Source organism: Trematomus bernacchii, unplaced genomic scaffold, assembly GCF_902827165.1.
Source record: "Trematomus bernacchii unplaced genomic scaffold, fTreBer1.1, whole genome shotgun sequence".
Taxonomy (NCBI): Eukaryota; Metazoa; Chordata; class Actinopteri; order Perciformes; family Nototheniidae; genus Trematomus; species Trematomus bernacchii.
In genome coordinates this window covers 717,308-735,554 of record NW_022987851.1, presented here as the reverse complement: position 1 = coordinate 735,554, position 18,247 = coordinate 717,308, and the positions used below count along the sequence as shown (strand labels likewise).

The window sequence follows — 18,247 nt, the reverse complement described above, 5'->3', positions numbered from 1 at the left end:
TGTGTGGTGTGTGTGTGTGTGTGTGTGTGTGTGTGTGTGTGTGTGTGTGTGTGTGTGTGTGTGTGTTGGGTGTGTGTGTGTGTGTCGTGTGTGTTGTGTGTGTGTGTGTGTGTGTGCGCGTGCGTGCGTGCGCATGTTGTTTCCTCTGGCAGGATAACAATATACACTTGGTAATGGGGGCTTTATGATCGTGAAAGTGATCAAACCGTGACGTTGTATATGTATATACAGTGATTGAGGTTGTATTTAATTTACTGTGTTTGTAAAAGGGTTTCAATTTCAGAGCATTTTAATTGGTACTGTATAGAGATTTTAGATTGTAAAGACTGTGTCAACTCTTTGTATATTGGTGTTCTTCTTTTGAGGGTTGTGGTTGAATGTGTTGGGTGTGTTGGCTTTCTCAGTATGTGGTGTACAGGATGTGATGATACATTGTAAGCTTAAGGTCTGAACAATTGAAGACATTAAAGCCTCTTTCCAGTACTCTTTGTGCTTCTTCTTGTATTACAATCAATGCTATGTATCAGAAAAATAATGACGATAGAACTTAAGAGTGTAACCCACATAAAAACATGTTATTTAAGGTAACAAGATTATACATTCAGGTTTTTAAAGACAACTTTAGCACCAAGAGACGATCTTGTCCAATCTATATCAACACCAGATTTAAAAGAGATGACCGTTAAATTCACGACCACAACAACAGTCAGGGATCTCACAAATTCTCTTGCACTGTATTTGTATTGTTATTTCATTCACTAAATGTCCATATTGTCCTGAAGTCTTGAATGTTGTCTTTAACTCAGCGCCCTACGGGATTCAGACCAAGTTTTATATTTCCAACTAGTAGCAAGGCCTCTTCCTTCTACAACAATTCCGATAGCGGATGTAAGAGGACCATTTAGGTATCATGTGTGTTTAAAAAGCAGAAGCATTGAACACCAAAGCATTAATAAGGTTTGCAGGGTCAGACTCGTGGTTACCACCATGTATTATTATCCACTCTTTGTCAGAACACAGGGCAATTGACATTTATGAAGTCCTCCAAACTAAAAATCCTTGACTTTAACCCGTGGTATGACCACACACACACACACACACACACACACACACACACACACACACACACACACACACACACACACACACACACACACACACACAGTATCTTATCAGCAGTCATATTTCTGTCCAAGCGAAACCTATAAAATCGCTCCGGTGAGGAACAGCTAGTCATTCATTAACTTCTCTGACCTTATGCCATACTGTAAAATGTTCCCTTGCAAATTCAAATAACATCATTCAAAATGTTACATACGTTTAATATCATAAGTGAAATATATTCAGCTATATAGTACATAACATTTTAGAACATCCTTAAGTTTTGTATAAGCCTTGCTGGCAGATCGTTTTGTATTTCATTTATTTAATGCCTTTTATTGCTTATCCCCCAAAGTGAATTAACTCTCCAAACATATCATGATGTTAGCAATATCATCAAAAAGATTTACCCATTATGTAATATTTACTGGCAATAAAACTGTAACCTGTACAACTGGGTTCTGTGTTTATCCAAAAGATACCATACTGAGGAAAGTCCAGTGACATGACTCACTTCCTTTTCTCACATCCTGTGGTGTCCTGCAGCAACTTTCAAACTGACTCTACGCTAGGCCAACAATCAGATAATATAAACTCATGCAAAACACTAGCTTGGTGGCTAGTGCTACACTTTGTGAAAAAATACTTGAGAAAGTCAGTAGAAAGTACCTGGTGGTAGGACACAGTAGCAATCAGTCTACTGTAAAAGGGGCATGTGAAATTATATTGACATGCAGATAATGACACCTTCACACAACATTAAAGCAGTTTACAAGCTGTCTGTTTAATATTTAGCTCTGGCTCAACTTTTTACTGCTTGCAAATTATCATTGTCACTTCCTTGATGTTTTTTTATAGCAAGAAGTCTAGTCGAATGGGCAGGTGGGTCTTTATTATGTTCATATTATTGAGATTTCTGTGTCTAAAGAATACTTTTTAAAACCAAAAAGCCCACACTTGGATTAAAGATGGTAAAATATGAGGGGGAAAGGACATGGAAGCAATGATCATAGTAGTTGACATTACAGGAACTTATTGGAAATGCATTACTTCTGCATCATTTTGACTTTCATGAACCTTTAAAAATAACACTGTCTATGCACTTTTTTATTTGTTTTTGTTCAAAGATTTTCAGTGGGAGGGGGTGAAGTTCAACTGTAAACGCCACCTACTGAAGGGAAATCGAAACCTAACTGTGCCGTAAAAGAGATTGTACTTGTAACAGTCTCCCATTTTGCATCAGAGTCCGCAGAACACAGTCGACTAGGACTCCTGTACATTTACAATTTGGGACAATGGCTTACAATCAGACACCGTTTTACAACCCAGTAAGTAATTCAAGTTTAATTTCCTCTCCTCTCTGGTGGTCTCTTCTTTCCTGACAAACGAGGTGGAGATTTGTGAGTCTGCCCAGCTCGGTGTCCGCTACACAGCCACAACCGGCAGAAAACGTGCCTTCTAGCAAATCTAAACCTACATTATTATAGGGAAGATTTCATTGCAGATCAGCAGGGAGTTTATCAACGGGAAATCCAAGAACTGTGGGACCCTTTTAAACAATATTGGCCTATCTGCTCTCCGTAAACGGAAGTTGGTTATCTTAAGTTAATGGAAAGTAATCCGTATTGTATTGTATGTATTAGGGCTACATAATGTATTTTGTACCGGTGCATCCCTCTCTCTATCCATATCTCTCTATTCTAATATATCTCTATCTCTCAATTATCTCCTCTCTCTCTATCTCTCTCTCTCTCTCTCTTATCTCTCTCTCTTCTCTCTATCTCTCTACTCTCTCTCTTCTCCTCTCTCTCTCTTCCTCTCTCTCTCTCTCTCTCTCTCTCTCACTTTGGCTGTGAGCTGCGGGCGCCTGATAAGCCAACATCCCCCACTTTCATCACTTACAGCGCCCATCGTAGCCTACAGGGCAAATGGAAATTGAGGAAGTGCAGATCCCCTGTCCTCCACCAGGGGGTGCTGCAGCACCCTCAGCACCCCACCTAAATGAAAACCAAAAAGTAAATTCAGGCAGCATGCGTTACTTATTTTTACATAGGTGTTGTATTACAAAATAGATACATTTTAAGATATATATCTTAATATTTAAGAATCTATTTTTATTATTTAATATATGTTTTAGACTGCTGCTTCCTGATCTTATTTTGGCAGTAACTGTTTGACATCCTGTCCCGAGAGATTTAACAGATGCAGAAACATCTTTAGCCTGGGACAACATAAGCAGAACCAAACAGAACAATGTTATATAAGTCACTTTCTGCAGAGAAAATAGCATAATACACACTATATAAAACAGTTCACACCCAGGCTGCATCTTGTAATAATTATCAACCAACCATTTGTGCACTGATAAACACGCACGTTGATGAATGTTGGCTTAATCCCAATTTTACCTTGTAAAAAAATGACTGGGGACACACCCGGTAACAAGTTAGAATAAAAGTCTGTCCTTTGCAGAGCATCCCCTTCACCGGATCAATCCATGGTGGTCTGCAGGAGGGGAAGATCATCAGCATCAGTGGACGAATCCTGCCTGGTATTGATAGGTGAGACTGTTCTTTTCATCTCTTAATCTCTCAGCTGTCCCAACATAATGGCAGGGAAATATGAAAGACGTATATTTTCAAACAACATTTCCACCTAAACAAACATAACTTTCAGAAGAAATAAGAGACCTTTTTAAAAAAAAAAGATAGTATCCTGAAATGTGTTAGGCTTTTATTAACCAACCAACGATGCCATTTACATCACACTTTGTTATCTGACGCTTTTATCGAAATCGACTCACAAAAAGATGAAATCAACCATGACGAAAGAAACCAAAACAGCGTAATCCTGGAAGTACATTAGTTTCAAATAAGTCAAACCTTTTTAAATGCTTACAAAAGCTGAAGCTGTGTAGACTTTCTGCCGTCCTGAAATCATTAGAGAGCATGTAAAAAGGATAGTAAAAAGGCATGTTTTTGTTGACGGATACCTGCATCCCATTAGCAGTGAGGAAGTAGTGAGCCAATTGGCCGACGCAAAGCGATGTTCTGGATGTGGGAAGAGCTTTTCACAGCAGGATAGAAAAAGGAAAGAAAAGCAATTTGGTCTTGTTGAAGTTGAGCTTCAAGTGGTGTGCCGATATCCACTGAGATATGTCAGCCAGATAGACATAGATTATAAATGTGTGTGCCACCTGGGTTTCAGAAGGGGGAAAAAACTGAATCAGTTGAGCTTCATCTGCGTAGCTGTTATGTAGAAACCATAAGTGTGAATAACAGACCCAAGTGGATTGGTGTACAGATAAAAAAGTAGGGGACCCAGGATGGAGCCCTGAGGGACCCCATTGTAGATGACATTGGTTTGAAACAGATCCTCTCCAAGCCACCCTGTAGTTACTGTCTTTGAGTTAGGATGTATGTAATTCCTTCTAGTTTAAGATGTTAATTTAAATTAGGAGACATTAATGCATTACAATTAATACGTAGACCAGTTTTTGTTTGTATTGTGTCTTCTCAATGTGTTAGCTCTCATACTTTCAGCTGCCAGAGTTTTTTAGATATTAAGTACACACTGGTTTCTCTTAATCTCCCAATGCATTCACTGTGATCCAAGAGCAAGAAAGGCTTGTCGTGTTTACTTTTGATTACTATCAGAAGATCACATTGCAGTTGACTGAAGCAATTCATGTTTTTCATTTTGTCTCAACAAATGTCTGTCCAATATATGACTGTCTCTCTGAAATAAAATCTTTGTTATTGTCAAATGATTAGTTTGAAGCGGTCAAAACCTCCAAGGGGCAGCTTAGGACTGTTTGTCACTATTCATGAATTCATATAGTGGCCATTTATACACATTTCTAATCATAAAAAAGCTAATAATCTCTTGTAAAACATGAATAATGACTCCTATTTTTCTCCAGGTTCCATGTGAATTTACAGTGTGGTTCAAGGACCAATGCGGACATTGCTCTCCAGATTAATCCACGATATGACAGCCACCCTGGTTATGTGGTTACTAACACATCCCAAAATGGCAAGTGGGGCTCTGAAGAGAGGAAGTCCAACTCTCCATTCCCTGCTGGCAGTACCTTCAGCCTCAGCATCACAGTGACCCAGCAGTCCTTTCAGGTCTGTTGCTGAAATGTCATTCAGACTGATTTCACTTCCCTACATTTCCAAGTTTTACGAGTCTCTTTTGTGAGTGTCTTTGTTACAGCAAGTGTTATCATGCACAGTGGCAAGCCGTGACTTTTATACCTAGGCCCTCTGAACCCCACCCCTTCCCTCGAAAAAAAAAAAAAAAAAGAATTATTACGTCACAGCGTATACTTCAGCGGAATATCAAAACAACGGCCCGGGGTGCAAAACGCATCAATGAAAGCGACCCTCTACCACACAAAACAACACCTGCAAATAACCCAATTTGTATTCTTTGAAATTGAAAAGGATATTGCATTGTGTTTGTTACTTTCGTTGCAGTTGTATGTCTTAAGTGTAATTTGGCATGCTTTTATTTTGAAGGCGAGTTTACGCTGTTGACAGGAAGTTGTTGTTGCTATGGAAACAAGAAAAGCTTCACAGCGGACGGAACTTGTCATAAAGTCCGCGATAATAAAACCCCCCCATTTAGAGGGAAGATATGATTGGTCAATTGTACTGTCATTTGACATTACTCTCTCGTTCAGTTACTATAGCGGGCTCTCTGTGAGTTTACAGCAGGACCACCAATCAGCTCCTGTCTTCACAGTGGGTGTTTCTCAATGTCGAGGACGCTTGCTTGGTAGCACATGTACCTCCGAGTCACTTGCTTCAGAAGCGAGGCAAGAATCCTTCCTAGCCTCGGAAAACGAAGAATTGTGGAACAGGCTAACAGGCTAACAGGTGTGCGTCATATGAGAGGCCCCGCCTTAAATGGAGCGCGATTCCCGCCAAAGATTTGGAAATTGGTCTGTGCGCAAAGTATTGTGGTGATTTTAAGACCGCGGAGTCTACACATGTGCAGCCTCGAAATGTCTCGCTACGAAGTACGCCGGCCTCGGTAGAATTCCAAGTATGCTGGACATTGGAACAGTCCTTCGGCGGCACTCGATGACGTAGTATGCTTGAAATAGTCGCTCTGGAGCAGCCTTCCTCGACATTGAGAAACACCCAGTAACTCGCAGAGATGGCTAAAGGAGCTTCTTTCATTTAACCCTTCACATTCAAACAGAAACTGAATAGGCAGATTTGAAGGATTTATTTCTTTGGAAATGTTATTTTAAATACAACTAAATCAAGTTATTTTGGTACAACTAATGAAAGACATAACTAAAACAATATTTAAAAAAAATATCGTTTTTTTTAATGTTTTTAAATATTATTTTGTAGAATATCTTAGGCCCTCAGAGAGGGCCTAGAGGGCCCTGACGGCACGCCACTGATCATGCAAATAATAGTTTAATATAAGTTAACAAACACATAATAACCTCTAATGTTTTACAGCAGTCTCACTGAACCTGGTTTTTTTTACGACGTGTAGGTATTCCTAGTAACCGATTGTTCATAGGGTCATTTGTTTCTGGGAAAATGAGTAAGCATGAGAAAATGCTAACTGATTATGCAGAAAACATAGATTTTAACACATTTAAAACACCCTTTTCAGGATGATATCGTACCTTCACAAGTGTCAACACCGTATGTATCATCTGAATTTGGGGATAACATTTTCATATTCTTAAAGCCAATACTTTATTTTAATTTGTGATGATGGAAACCCACTGTCCAGGATCCTGCCGTGTTACTATCGTGTTATTAAATATTTTTAAACTAATTTAAAACACCCTTTTCAGGTTTCTATTTTAATATAAAGGTATCATTTATTTCCATGCTCAATATTTTTCTGTGCGTGAATACATTTCCATATTTTCTCTCCAGCTGACTGTCAATGGCAGCCACTTTATGGAGTACAGGCACCGTATTCCTTTCCACCAAGTGGACACCATTTCAGTAGTCGGGAAAGTGGACATTTCCAACATTACCTTCCAGAACCCCATGGTGAGGATGCTCCCACAGTTATGTCTGGCATTTATTGTATTTTATGTACTTTATGTCAATGTTCTCGTTACAAATCATCCCACACCTTATTACACATAGAGTATGTGAACAATGTAGCAGAAGTTATGAATAAGATTAAAGTTTTTCTCTCCTGTGTTTCCTTTTCCTGTCCAGCCGGCGTTTTCTGCTCAGCCGGTGTTTGCTGCTCAGCCAGTGTTTGCTCCCCAGGTAGCCTATCCCACCCAAGCTGCCTTGCCTTCTTATCCTGGATTCCCTATGCAGCCTGGATTCCCAATGCAGCCTGGATTCCCTATGCAGCCTGGATTCCCTATGCAGCCTGGATTTCCCTCTCAACCTGGATTTCCCTCTCAGCCTGGATTTCCCTCTCAACCTGGATTTCCCTCTCAGCCTGCAGTGCCGGTGAGTTTCCGACAAAAAAAACTTGTTGGTCAAGTTAAAGGGGACCTATCATGCAAAATGCACTTTTTAATGTCTTTTATACATAAATATGTGTCCCCGGTGTGTCAGGGAACTCACAAAGTGTCAGAAAAAAAAACCCTCTCTCTTTTCCTCTATACGCAAATCTCTAAAAACGGGGGTACAACGGAGCTGGTCCAGATTTGCGAAATGTGGACCCACGGCACTATCAGAAAGTTACTATCAGAAACAATGCCTGACGTGTTTTGGACGTAATATGGTCTTTGTTTACATTAGCAAGCATCGCTAACACTCAGAGCTAACCTGTATAGGAGAGAGTATGTGTAAAAAAGCAGTAAATAAAAAAAGGAACTCACCTTGTGGTAAACCCGCAAGAGAAAAAGCATTTGAGCTCCATACTGTTTCAGAAATAATCCTTGATGTGGTTTCGAACATGATGGCGTTTAATCACGGCAGAATTTAATTGTATCTGCCGGCAGAATTCTGTGCAGGCATTAGCTCCCCCTACTCTTATTTTTTTTTTCAAGCTAAGGACCCAAAATCAGCGTTTCTCTAACAGGGCTGAAACAGAGGGATATGAGGGATGTCTAACCATAATATATGCCTAAAAATAGCATAATAGGAGACCTTTAAAGGGTCAGTTCACACAATAAAAAAAAGATAATAACAACATGTTTCACTTAAATCTAGTTCTACCTGGCCATGTAGATAGTGTCATTTGTCAAGATGTTGGGCTGTCTTTGTTTATTTTCTACCTCTATACTAATACAGTATAATGGAGAAGAATATAATTGTATCAATGGCTGTGGCTACAGGGGCTGAACAGGCGTCTACCAATCAGAGTGTTCTTGGCAAGATGCTTAACCCCAAATGGTTGGCATGTCTACAGTATTGAAGTGTATGTGAATTGCTTTGGATAAAAACGTCAGCTAAATGACATGTAATATGCTGTTTTTTATGTAGTAGGGTTAGGGGTGAAGCCAAGTACCTTGTGCTACAATGGAAAAACAGGGCAAAACAATAGTAAAATGGATTTCTGTAGTACGGGAGGACTGCATACACGGAAAAAGAATGGTGAATTATATGGGCAGATACAAATATTTCCACAAAAAAACATTTTAAAATCAATTTTCATAAGCCTGGTGTCCCGCCCCCTGAACTATCAAAGCTTATGAAAGACAAGAAAGCTCAAGTGTCTCATTAAAAGCTCTAGTGTTAACAAAATATTATTGTTTTTCACTGAAAATAAGTGTAGATGTAAATTTAAATGCATTTGTATTAAGGGTGAGTTATACAAGTGATTTTCATTTAAGGAGCAGTTGGGTTTAATACGATAGCAAAGGGTTTAATACAAGAAAAATAGTTGGTGAATCATCACAGATGAGAGAGGGGGTTCTTAAAGAATGGCGACCAGCTCAAGGGGTCCACGAGACAAAAAAAGGTTGGGAACCACTGTATTAGACAATGGTTTAAGGTAGACATGATTTTTATTTTTGCTGGACTGACCTGACAAAGCATTCATTTAGGCTTGTTACTAATCTGCATAATTATGTAGTTATTTAGGCATCCTTTTGATACATTTCTGGCAATAGCATCAGCCTAATATGTTCATTCTGGGTACAAACCATTGTAGTAAACAAGATTGAGTGATCCAAATTGGGACTTCTTAGTCATAATCAACAGGCTTGGTGACATTCTCTGAACTGTGTGTGTACAGGTGTGTAACAGGATGATGTGTTGTGAACCCAGAGGTTACGACATTTTGTTACCTGATATATTTTGGACTTTCGCAACTTAACAAACCATCATCGCTGTCATCAACTTTCATCAATAAATTAACTTAATAATGGATATTTATATCAGTCATTTATTCTTGTTTCCTTTCTGTACAGGCTGTCCCATACAAGAGCATGATCAGTGGTGGACTGAAGCCTGGCCGGACCATCACTATCCAGGGGACGGTTCACCCCCAGGCCACCAGGTCTGACCCCAATACCAATGAAGCCAAATTATAAAACTGGCACAACACGACACTTCACCTCAAAACTGTGCATGTAGCGGAAATCAGAAATGAGGACTAATATTGAACCCAGTAAAAGACAGATAATCGAATACAGATCAGAATCAGAGTCAGAAACAGGTTTATTGCCAAGTAGGTCTTCAAAATATGCTTAGTAGCAAAAGTACTAAATGTCCTAATGGCCCATTTCAGAATATATAAATGAAATTACTCGACCATATTTATCATATTTAAGTACCTCATATCACACTTAAGTCCAGTATTTGATTAAAAAACTACTTTAGTTGTTCTCAACTGGACAACTTTAACCATAAAGAAGAAATTGTCTGCTGTAAATTTGGCCAGAATATTAATCAGCACCTTCAATTTAATACCTGTATTCACAGTTAAAAAAACAAGAACAATCACAAGACAGAATGGAGATTTGAGAAATGGGGCCCAGACACTACACAGAAAGTATTTAAAAATAGAGAGTTAGTGTATTATACAGAAACATGTATAAGCAACAACAACAAAAAACATCCTCAAATACCCCCTAAATTAAACTTGTATTTACTACCAATGGTCCCAAAACATGCAAAAAGGGTGAGAAGTCCCAAACCATTGAGTGTATTCAAGCTCTGACATATTTGTGCCAGCCACGCTTCAAGTGGAAAGAAAATGTGGTTTGTGTGACATGTTGATGTCTTGTCTTTGACCTGCGTGACCCTCAGGAGCTGCTGGATCTGGTTCATCCTGCCCATAACTCATGACTAACTAAACTCCGTTTTCCTGTGGTCAGGTTTCCTCATTCCTTTAACAAAGTTTCCAGTCAAGGTTTCTCAACTTTTAAGTCAAGAAGTCACATGATGCACTGTAATAGAAGTTGCTGCCCAGAAAAGAAAACTGAAACCCACATTCTTTGTTGGTTGCACACACATTTATTCCAATTCACAACTGGGTTTTCTGGCAAAAATTCAGTGCTGTTTTCAGGAAAATGTTCTTCAATTTAGATTTTTTTCATTGGTTTAGTAGTCGATCCTGTGATTTGTCAAATGACCTGTAAAAAAACTTAAATCTGGGACGGGCCATGTACTGGGGCTTAGTCTCTGCTACAGAGTTATATATATATACATATTTGTATTTAGTGCCTCTACTGTGACATGCTTTAATGTTCAAAAAGCTCTATTCTTCTCATAGCACCTCTTTTCACCCTCTGTCTGAAACTAGAGCCCAGTCTGCTCTGATGGATAGCTGGCCGGCTCTGTTGTGATTGGTCAACTGCTAAGAGATGTCCCACCCCTTAGCCTATCACATACAATGTGTTGGGGCACTTGCCAATAGAAGCACACATAAACAAAGGAGTCCAATCAAGGTGTTTCAGGCAGGGGGGGAATGTGTGGGAGAGAAACTCCCTCTGGTGGAAACTTTGGGATTTTTCCCATCGCAGACCATTTACATGCACCAAAACCTAATTAACAAACTAGAGGAAAGAGAAAAAATACAAAAAGCACATTTGGGCCACTTTAAAATTCCTAACTGTGTTTCCTTATAAAAAGGCAGTGCTGTCTTCAGGCCCCTTTTCTTAGACTTGGATTTGTTCATTGATTAGGTAGTCAACATGTGATTTGGCCACTAACCTGGGTTGCGAATACGACCCAGGCTCGAATAATAGCAATGGTGGCCAAAAAATAATCTTTAAACAAACAAAGACAAAACAAACAAACTTGAATCTACTGTAAGTAAGCATTCATTCAGAAGGCCCAGTATCATGGTGTGCTCTGTCTTTCCTCTCAGGTTCAAAGTGAATCTCAGCCATCCCTCTGGCATCGCTCTGCATTACAATGCACGCCTCGACGAGAACACTGTGGTCCGAAACACCAATAATGGGGGGCAGTGGGGCAATGAGGAGCGAGGCGGAGTGATGCCTTTCCAACGGGGGAAGCCTTTCACGGTAACACTGCAAACACTGATCACACACACTGACCAGGGGGAACTTCATTGATAATAGGGGCTGCATGTAGTACATCATTGTATCGTCACTTATTTGTATAGCACTTTTTTTTTAAAAGGACTTCACAGCACAGTCAAATAAAATGTTAACATGAACGTAAAAACTTATTAATAACAATATAATTATTTTATTAAAATTAGAATTGTTTGTTACATTACACTGCATCAGTGCAAAGTTAGATGGTGTTTTCTGATGAGGAAAACCAATGTGTTTTTCTTTTGGCTACTTTCTTTCCTTCTTTTCATTCCTTTTTTTCTTTATATTTCTGCTAATTGATATGACTGCACATAGTCCCTTGATCAGACTGTTCTTAGCAACGGTCTACTAGAAAAAGAGCAGACCGCTGAATGTCCAAATTGACCAATCAGAATCGGGTACTCAACTGAGCCCATTTTAAAGTTATTTAGAAATCTATAACTTCCCTCTTTTCCTTTTTTTCAGTTGACTATCTGCTGTGAGAAACACTTCTTCAGGATTGTGGCCAATGGGATGCAGGCCCACAACTATAGCCATCGTTTCTTTCCCCTCACACAAATCAGCACCGTGGAGATCGATGGGGACATCAGCCTGACCTCTGTGCTGGTGTAGACCCCGTGTGGCTGATCTCACATCTTAAACCAATCATGGTTTCCCTGACTCCAACCATTACACCATTTAATGATTCCATGGTAATTGATATTTACTTGATATTGTATATTCATTTCATGTGTATCCATACAACAAATAAGCGTTTTCATTTATATAACATGATACATATTCAATCATAATATTGGTTCTTAAAGGAAAATCAACAAATGATAATCATGCCCAGTCAGATCATAAATTAAGTTAATTCAGTTTTGTTCAGCAGACACTTTGGTGTCAAGGCAAATTGATGAAAAAATAAGTAAAACATAATCGCAGATCACAAACCATAGTAACAGACTGAGTGCAGCTAAAGAATGTGTGTGTCTCATTGATATTTGAAAAGTAACAAAAGTTACGTTTCAATACTGTTGTAAAATACAATGTCCTCTTAATTGTGTAATTGTAAGTGTTTGTGAAACATTGAAATAAAAATGTATAACATGTACTATAGTGTGATGAATTCTTTATATGGCCAGATAAGGGTAAAGAACATCATCAAATTATACTTTAGATTACAAAATGTTAAACAATCTGTGAACATAGGTCATCACAGCTCTCTCAACTATTTCCTGTCTATTTACAGCTGTGTTATCAATGAGAGGCAACTAAGCTATATATAATATATCATATAGTAGTCTTGTTTTGGTCGTGACAAAACTTACATTGTATCTTCAACTCTTGGAGGCTGGTATGACAGTTAATGTTAGGTCTATGTATAATCAAGAAGACTAGTTGTGGAAGCATGCAATATTTGCTTACTAGAAATAAAGGCTAACAGGAATTCATTTTGAAAAGTATTAGACAAATTGAACAATTGACCATTGGTGGAAAAAGTGCCCTTTACTTGAGTTAAAGTTAAATTACTATGGTTTTAAAATAATCCATTACAATGTCCTGAATTAAAAATGTTACTTACTGTAAGTACAGAAGTATTATCAGTAAAATGTAAATTATATATTCACGATAAATAGTTATTCTATGATATCAGTAGGAAATACATGTCAAATCATTTAAATGTTGTTTGTCAATGTGAAGCCAATTTTAGATATGTTTTAAAATGCTGTGTATATTAAAAAATGAGTAAGTATAATTATATCCAAATGTTTTACTTTTTACATTCCAACACTGCAATTGACATTGAGGAGAACATGAATGTTTGCACAAACGTGACAAATGTCCATCATCGGGTTAGTCAAAATCAGGGGCTCACCACCAATATTCACCACAAATGTTGTACCAAACTATCTGGTAGAGAGATATTTGACATTATACATTTGTAATAAGCTGCAGGTAAATTAAGGAGATCGTGTAAGCCATTAGTATTCATCCTCTGAGGACCATGCATGTCTGAACAAAATCCCATTTTAGTCCAATACATGTTAGAAGTTTCAGTCTGGCACAAAGTGACTTGAAGTACAATGGTGCTAGTAGTGTTGATCCTGTTACTAGGATGGTGCGAAATGTGAGTTGTAGCCCCCTGTCTGTCCGGCAAGGGGCGCTGAGCGGCTTTGGCTGCTGCAGGGCTCCTCCGAGCGGGGCTGGCAGTGGGAGCAGCCGGCTATCATAGCGCTAGCTGAAAGCCAGTCTGCGGCTTCTGTTCCTGACGAGCCGAGCTGCGCCCAGAAACAAGGCACCAGCGGTGTTCCATAGTTGTCCTGGAGAACAGTGAGTACTTCTATCTACATAAACATGTGTGTGGGGGCACTGGGTGTTTGAAGCCAGCCTTGTGGAGGCAGGCGGGCGATCGGGCTCACTGGGTCATTTTCACAGGATCCCAATATATTGTTCTTGTTCAGGATTTGCCCCACCAAAGAAGAGGGCAGAGAACCGAGGCTGTGGCTGGAGCCAATCAAGCTATTTAGCTAGCTAGGTGGCTCAGTCCAAAGTTGCAGAAAATCATTATGAATGACTTATGACTTTTATATCTGGTGTTTTTTTGTTTGCGGTTTAATAAAATGGCAAATATTTGTTATTAGGTAACGTTACCCTCCACCTACGAAACGGTAGCTCGGCTAGCTAATGTAGCCGAAAAGCTACACCTATTTAGCGCTGTCATGCTTTTTGTCCCCTGACTTCACATTAAATGCAGAGTGGGGCTAATAAATGTTGCTTTGTGTACGCTTCAGTGCCAGGTGTTGGCATTGTTTCACCCTCAGCAGCCATTAGATAAACAGAAGAAAGCATTAAACAGCAGCACCGTTAGCGTTTAATGTCCCCTAGCTCTGGTTATTGGTTATTATACACACACACACACACACCGTGATGTTGACACTAAAGCTGACCATTCACTCTGGCCCTGTCTGTAGTCAAAGATAACCGAGTCACTGACTCAAAAGCAGAGGTGGAAAGTAACAAAGCACATTTATAAGTACTGTACTCAAGTACAATTTTGAGGGATTTGTACTTAACTTTAGTATTCTAATTTGTTGCTACTTTGTTCTTCTACCCAACTACAACTCATATGTTAATAGTGTTCTTTTACTCCACTACATTAATTTAATTCCTTTTGTTACTTTGAAGAATTGGATTACTGATGTGAAATAAAAAAAACTAACTTAAATTAGACTTTAGTTACACCTGGAATAACATTTGCAAGCTACCCTGCAGTATACAAAGTAATTTAAACGAGCTGCAACTTTACCAGCTTTGATAACACTTTAATTATCAATAATTATAAAACATATCGTATGAAATGGACCAATCTGCATAATGACTTGAGTACTTTTACTTTTGGTAATCTAAGTATATTTTGATGCTAATACTTTTGTACTTTTACTTTTGAGTTACATTAGATTTCAGGACTTTTATTTGTAACGGAGTATTCTAAAATTCTTGTAGTTTAACTTTTACCCATGCACTTCTTCCACCTCTGGTGAAAAGGAGCTTTTAGGACACTTGTATTACTGTTCTGGTTTAATTGTTCCTATATAATCCACTGAGAAGCACTACATTTTTCTAAAATGTCAACTTAATCCTGAGGCGATGAGTGGTAATGTTTCAGCACCCTGAAGCACTGTATTTTTACTACGATATTATTGTCTCTGTGTAGTTGAACACCCTTTAGCTGGGAGTTCATAGTATCCTTCAGGCCCAATCTCCCATAATGAGAGGTAGGGTTGAGAGGAGTCTGTGTGTGTCTCTCAGCAGATAATGGGAACCAGGCTGGAGGATAATAATAATAATAACTTTAATTTATATAGCGCCTTTCATTAACCCAAGGTCGCTTAACAAGAAACATATAAGGACAAGACATAAAGACATAAAACAGGGGGCAGAAATGGAAGTGTTACATTGCAGGGGGGGGGGAGGGAGAAAGGGAAGTGAGTTATTGTTGGAAGGCTTTGTTGAACAGATGAGTTTTCAGGGTTGATTTGAAGATGTTCAGAGAAGGGGCGTTACGGATTTCAGCAGGGAGGGAGTTCCAGAGGGTGGGGGCAGCGACACTGAAGGCACGGTCCCCGAAGGTGCGGAGGCGTGAAGGTGGAATGGAGAGCAGGCCAGAGTCTGAGGATCGAAGGGTGCGGGACGGGATGTATGGGTAGAGGAGATCTGTGAGGTACTGAGGGGAGAGGGCATGGAGGGACTTGTAGGTGACGAGGAGGAATTTGTAGGTGATGCGGGACTTGACCGGGAGCCAGTGGAGGTTGAAGAGAGTGGGGGTGATGTGCTGCCAGGGCTTGGTGCGTGTGAGAACCCTGGCAGCTGAGTTCTGGATGTATTGGAGCCTGTCCAGGGTTTTGCTGGGAACCCCGGACAGGAGTCCGTTGCAGTAGCCCAGGCGGGAGGTAATGAAACAATGAATGAGCTTCTCTGCAACAGAGTCGGAGAGTGATGGCCCGAGTCTGGATATGTTTCTGAGGTGGAAGAAGGCTGATTTTGATACTGACTTGATGTGGTTCTGAAATGAAAGGGTTGAATCCAATACAACGCCAAGGTTGCGGACCTAAGGGGATGGTGAGATGATGGAACCGTCGATGTTGAGGAGCAGATCTCCAACCTTCCCGAGCAGTGCCTTGGGGGCCACAACCATGAGCTCAGTTTTATTACTGTTAAGTTTGAGTAGGTTGGTGGTCATCCAGGTTTTAATTTCATGGAGGCAGTTGATTAGTGACTGAGGGGGGAGATGGGAAGAGGGTTTTGTGCTGATGTACATTTGGGTGTCGTCGGCGTAGGAGTGGAAACAGACCATGGCTGCGGATGATAGCACCAATCGGAAGGATGTATATTGTGAATAGAAGGGGACCCAGCACCGAGCCTTGGGGGACTCCATGATTGACGGAAGCACAGGGGGAGCTGCAGCCAGCATGTGTGACAAACTGTGTCCGGTCAGAGAGGTATGAGTGGAAGAAGGAGAAGGCTGAGTCAGTGAGGCCAAGGAGTTCAGACAGGCGGGTGAGGAGGATATTATGGGAGATGGTGTCAAAGGCTGCAGAGAGGTCTAGGAGAAGTGTAGTGATGAAACCTGAGTCAGCTGCGATGAGGAGGTCATTGGTGATTTTGATCAGGGCGGTCTCTCGGTGCTGTGGTGGGTCCGGTAGGCAGATTGAATTTTGACTTGAGCCGTCCCTTATAGATACTGTCTTTTTACGTTAGTGAGCCGGATCATTTGGCTCGGCTCTCTTAAAGCGCCAGCTGTTTCGGCTCCCAAATGGCTCTTCATGTTACCACAGTTTACCACGGAGCCTCAGTTTCGCCGCTGCGAGGCTCTGGTGCTCGCAGCTCACGCGCGTGCTCCACTAGCACCGCTCATCGCGTACGTTCCGTGTTGTCCTGTAGCAGGCACCGCCGATGTCGGGGAAACGATCCTCAATACTCCGAAAAGAATCCCACCAGACTCCTTTGCCCCTCCAACAGAGGGATGTCCTTGTCCTTTTTCCTTTTCGTCATTTCAAGCGATAAAAACTCTCGATCTTCTCTTGAATTATTAATATTTTTGGACGCCCTCGGTTCGCGTTCAGGGCGTCCCGAGCTGAATAAGGGCGTCAAATGACGGCAAGACGCCCCCCTGGCGGAAATGCTGGTTGGAGGTCTTTAGTGATGTAGGCCTGTACCTTATACAATGCTGTGAGACTTCTGAGGCAGATTTCTGCAACAAAGTGAATAAACTATACAATAGCCAGATGTTACTGGGAAGTAAGATATTTAAAACGCTTGCCACTTCCGTTAGTAGTTATATCCCGTTATCAATGATGTCACTAATCTAGGCAATATAATACTTAAATGATTATATGTAATTGCACATAATTTAATATCTGATAAAGTTCCAGGTTGATTTATTGTCATTGTACAACACAGGGTTACACAAGAAAATGCAGTTGTAGTTCCTTTATGCAGCACCAGAAAAAAAAAAGCTATTTTTGAAGGTGGAGTTTGAAGGATGAGTTGAAGAGGGAAGAAGCTGCTCTGTAGTCTGGTGGTGCAGCAGCAGATACCACTGTCCAGATGACAGCACATTATATTGTCCTCTAATGTCTTTCGGACTCTGCGAAGGCACCCCACAGCAGAGGTGGGAGTAAGTCCTACATGTGCAAGTCATGAGCAAGTCTCAAGTCTTGACCTACAAGTATCAAGCAAGTCCCAAGTCACTGTGGTGAGAGTCAAGCAAGTCAAGTCAAGTCATTGCTCAGGTCAAGTCAAGTCAAGTCAAGTCATACAAAATTCTGATGAATAAGCCCAGTTTCCGCATTTAAATCAGTTAAAAGACAGTGGTTATGAAAATGGATTCAACCCACACTATGATCTTCATTACATACACAGTTAATAATTTGAAATCTAATTTAGACCGATGACAATCATATTAGATTCATATTAACCCTAGAACTGCAGACAATATAGCTAGGACTCAATCAAAAAGTCTGTTCAAAAAGGCAGAATTCCAGGTAAGAAAATCATATATGGCATTTGCCATTAAACATATTTAATTTAGATTTCTGTTCACACTAGAACCGCCAACAGCGTCAGCACCTACATAGATATCATTTTCAAATCATTTAATTTGTTCCTCTTCATAATTCCTTATAAACTAAGTAGGAC

General features: G+C 40.1%; 2 protein-coding genes across 5 annotated transcripts in view; both read left to right on the top strand.

Moving 5' to 3' along the window:
• Window positions 1-2,228: 2,228 nt before the first annotated feature.
• LOC117468926 (galectin-9-like) lies at window positions 2,229-12,659 on the top strand. Its single transcript, XM_034113300.1, has 8 exons — window positions 2,229-2,429; window positions 3,574-3,662; window positions 5,024-5,231; window positions 7,017-7,136; window positions 7,311-7,556; window positions 9,467-9,555; window positions 11,371-11,527; window positions 12,029-12,659. Exons 1-8 carry the CDS (start codon window positions 2,397-2,399, stop codon window positions 12,173-12,175), a joined length of 1,089 nt encoding a protein of 362 aa, XP_033969191.1. The 5' UTR covers window positions 2,229-2,396; the 3' UTR covers window positions 12,176-12,659.
• A 1,051-nt stretch (window positions 12,660-13,710) lies between these two features.
• myo18ab (myosin XVIIIAb) overlaps window positions 13,711-18,247 on the top strand; it is a 140,019-nt gene continuing 135,482 nt past the window's right edge. For all 4 annotated transcript variants that reach the window (XM_034112970.1, XM_034112973.1, XM_034112971.1 and 1 more), the window contains exon 1: window positions 13,711-13,879. The gene's annotated coding sequence lies outside the window, so the exon portion shown is untranslated. The remainder of the gene's footprint in view (window positions 13,880-18,247) is intronic.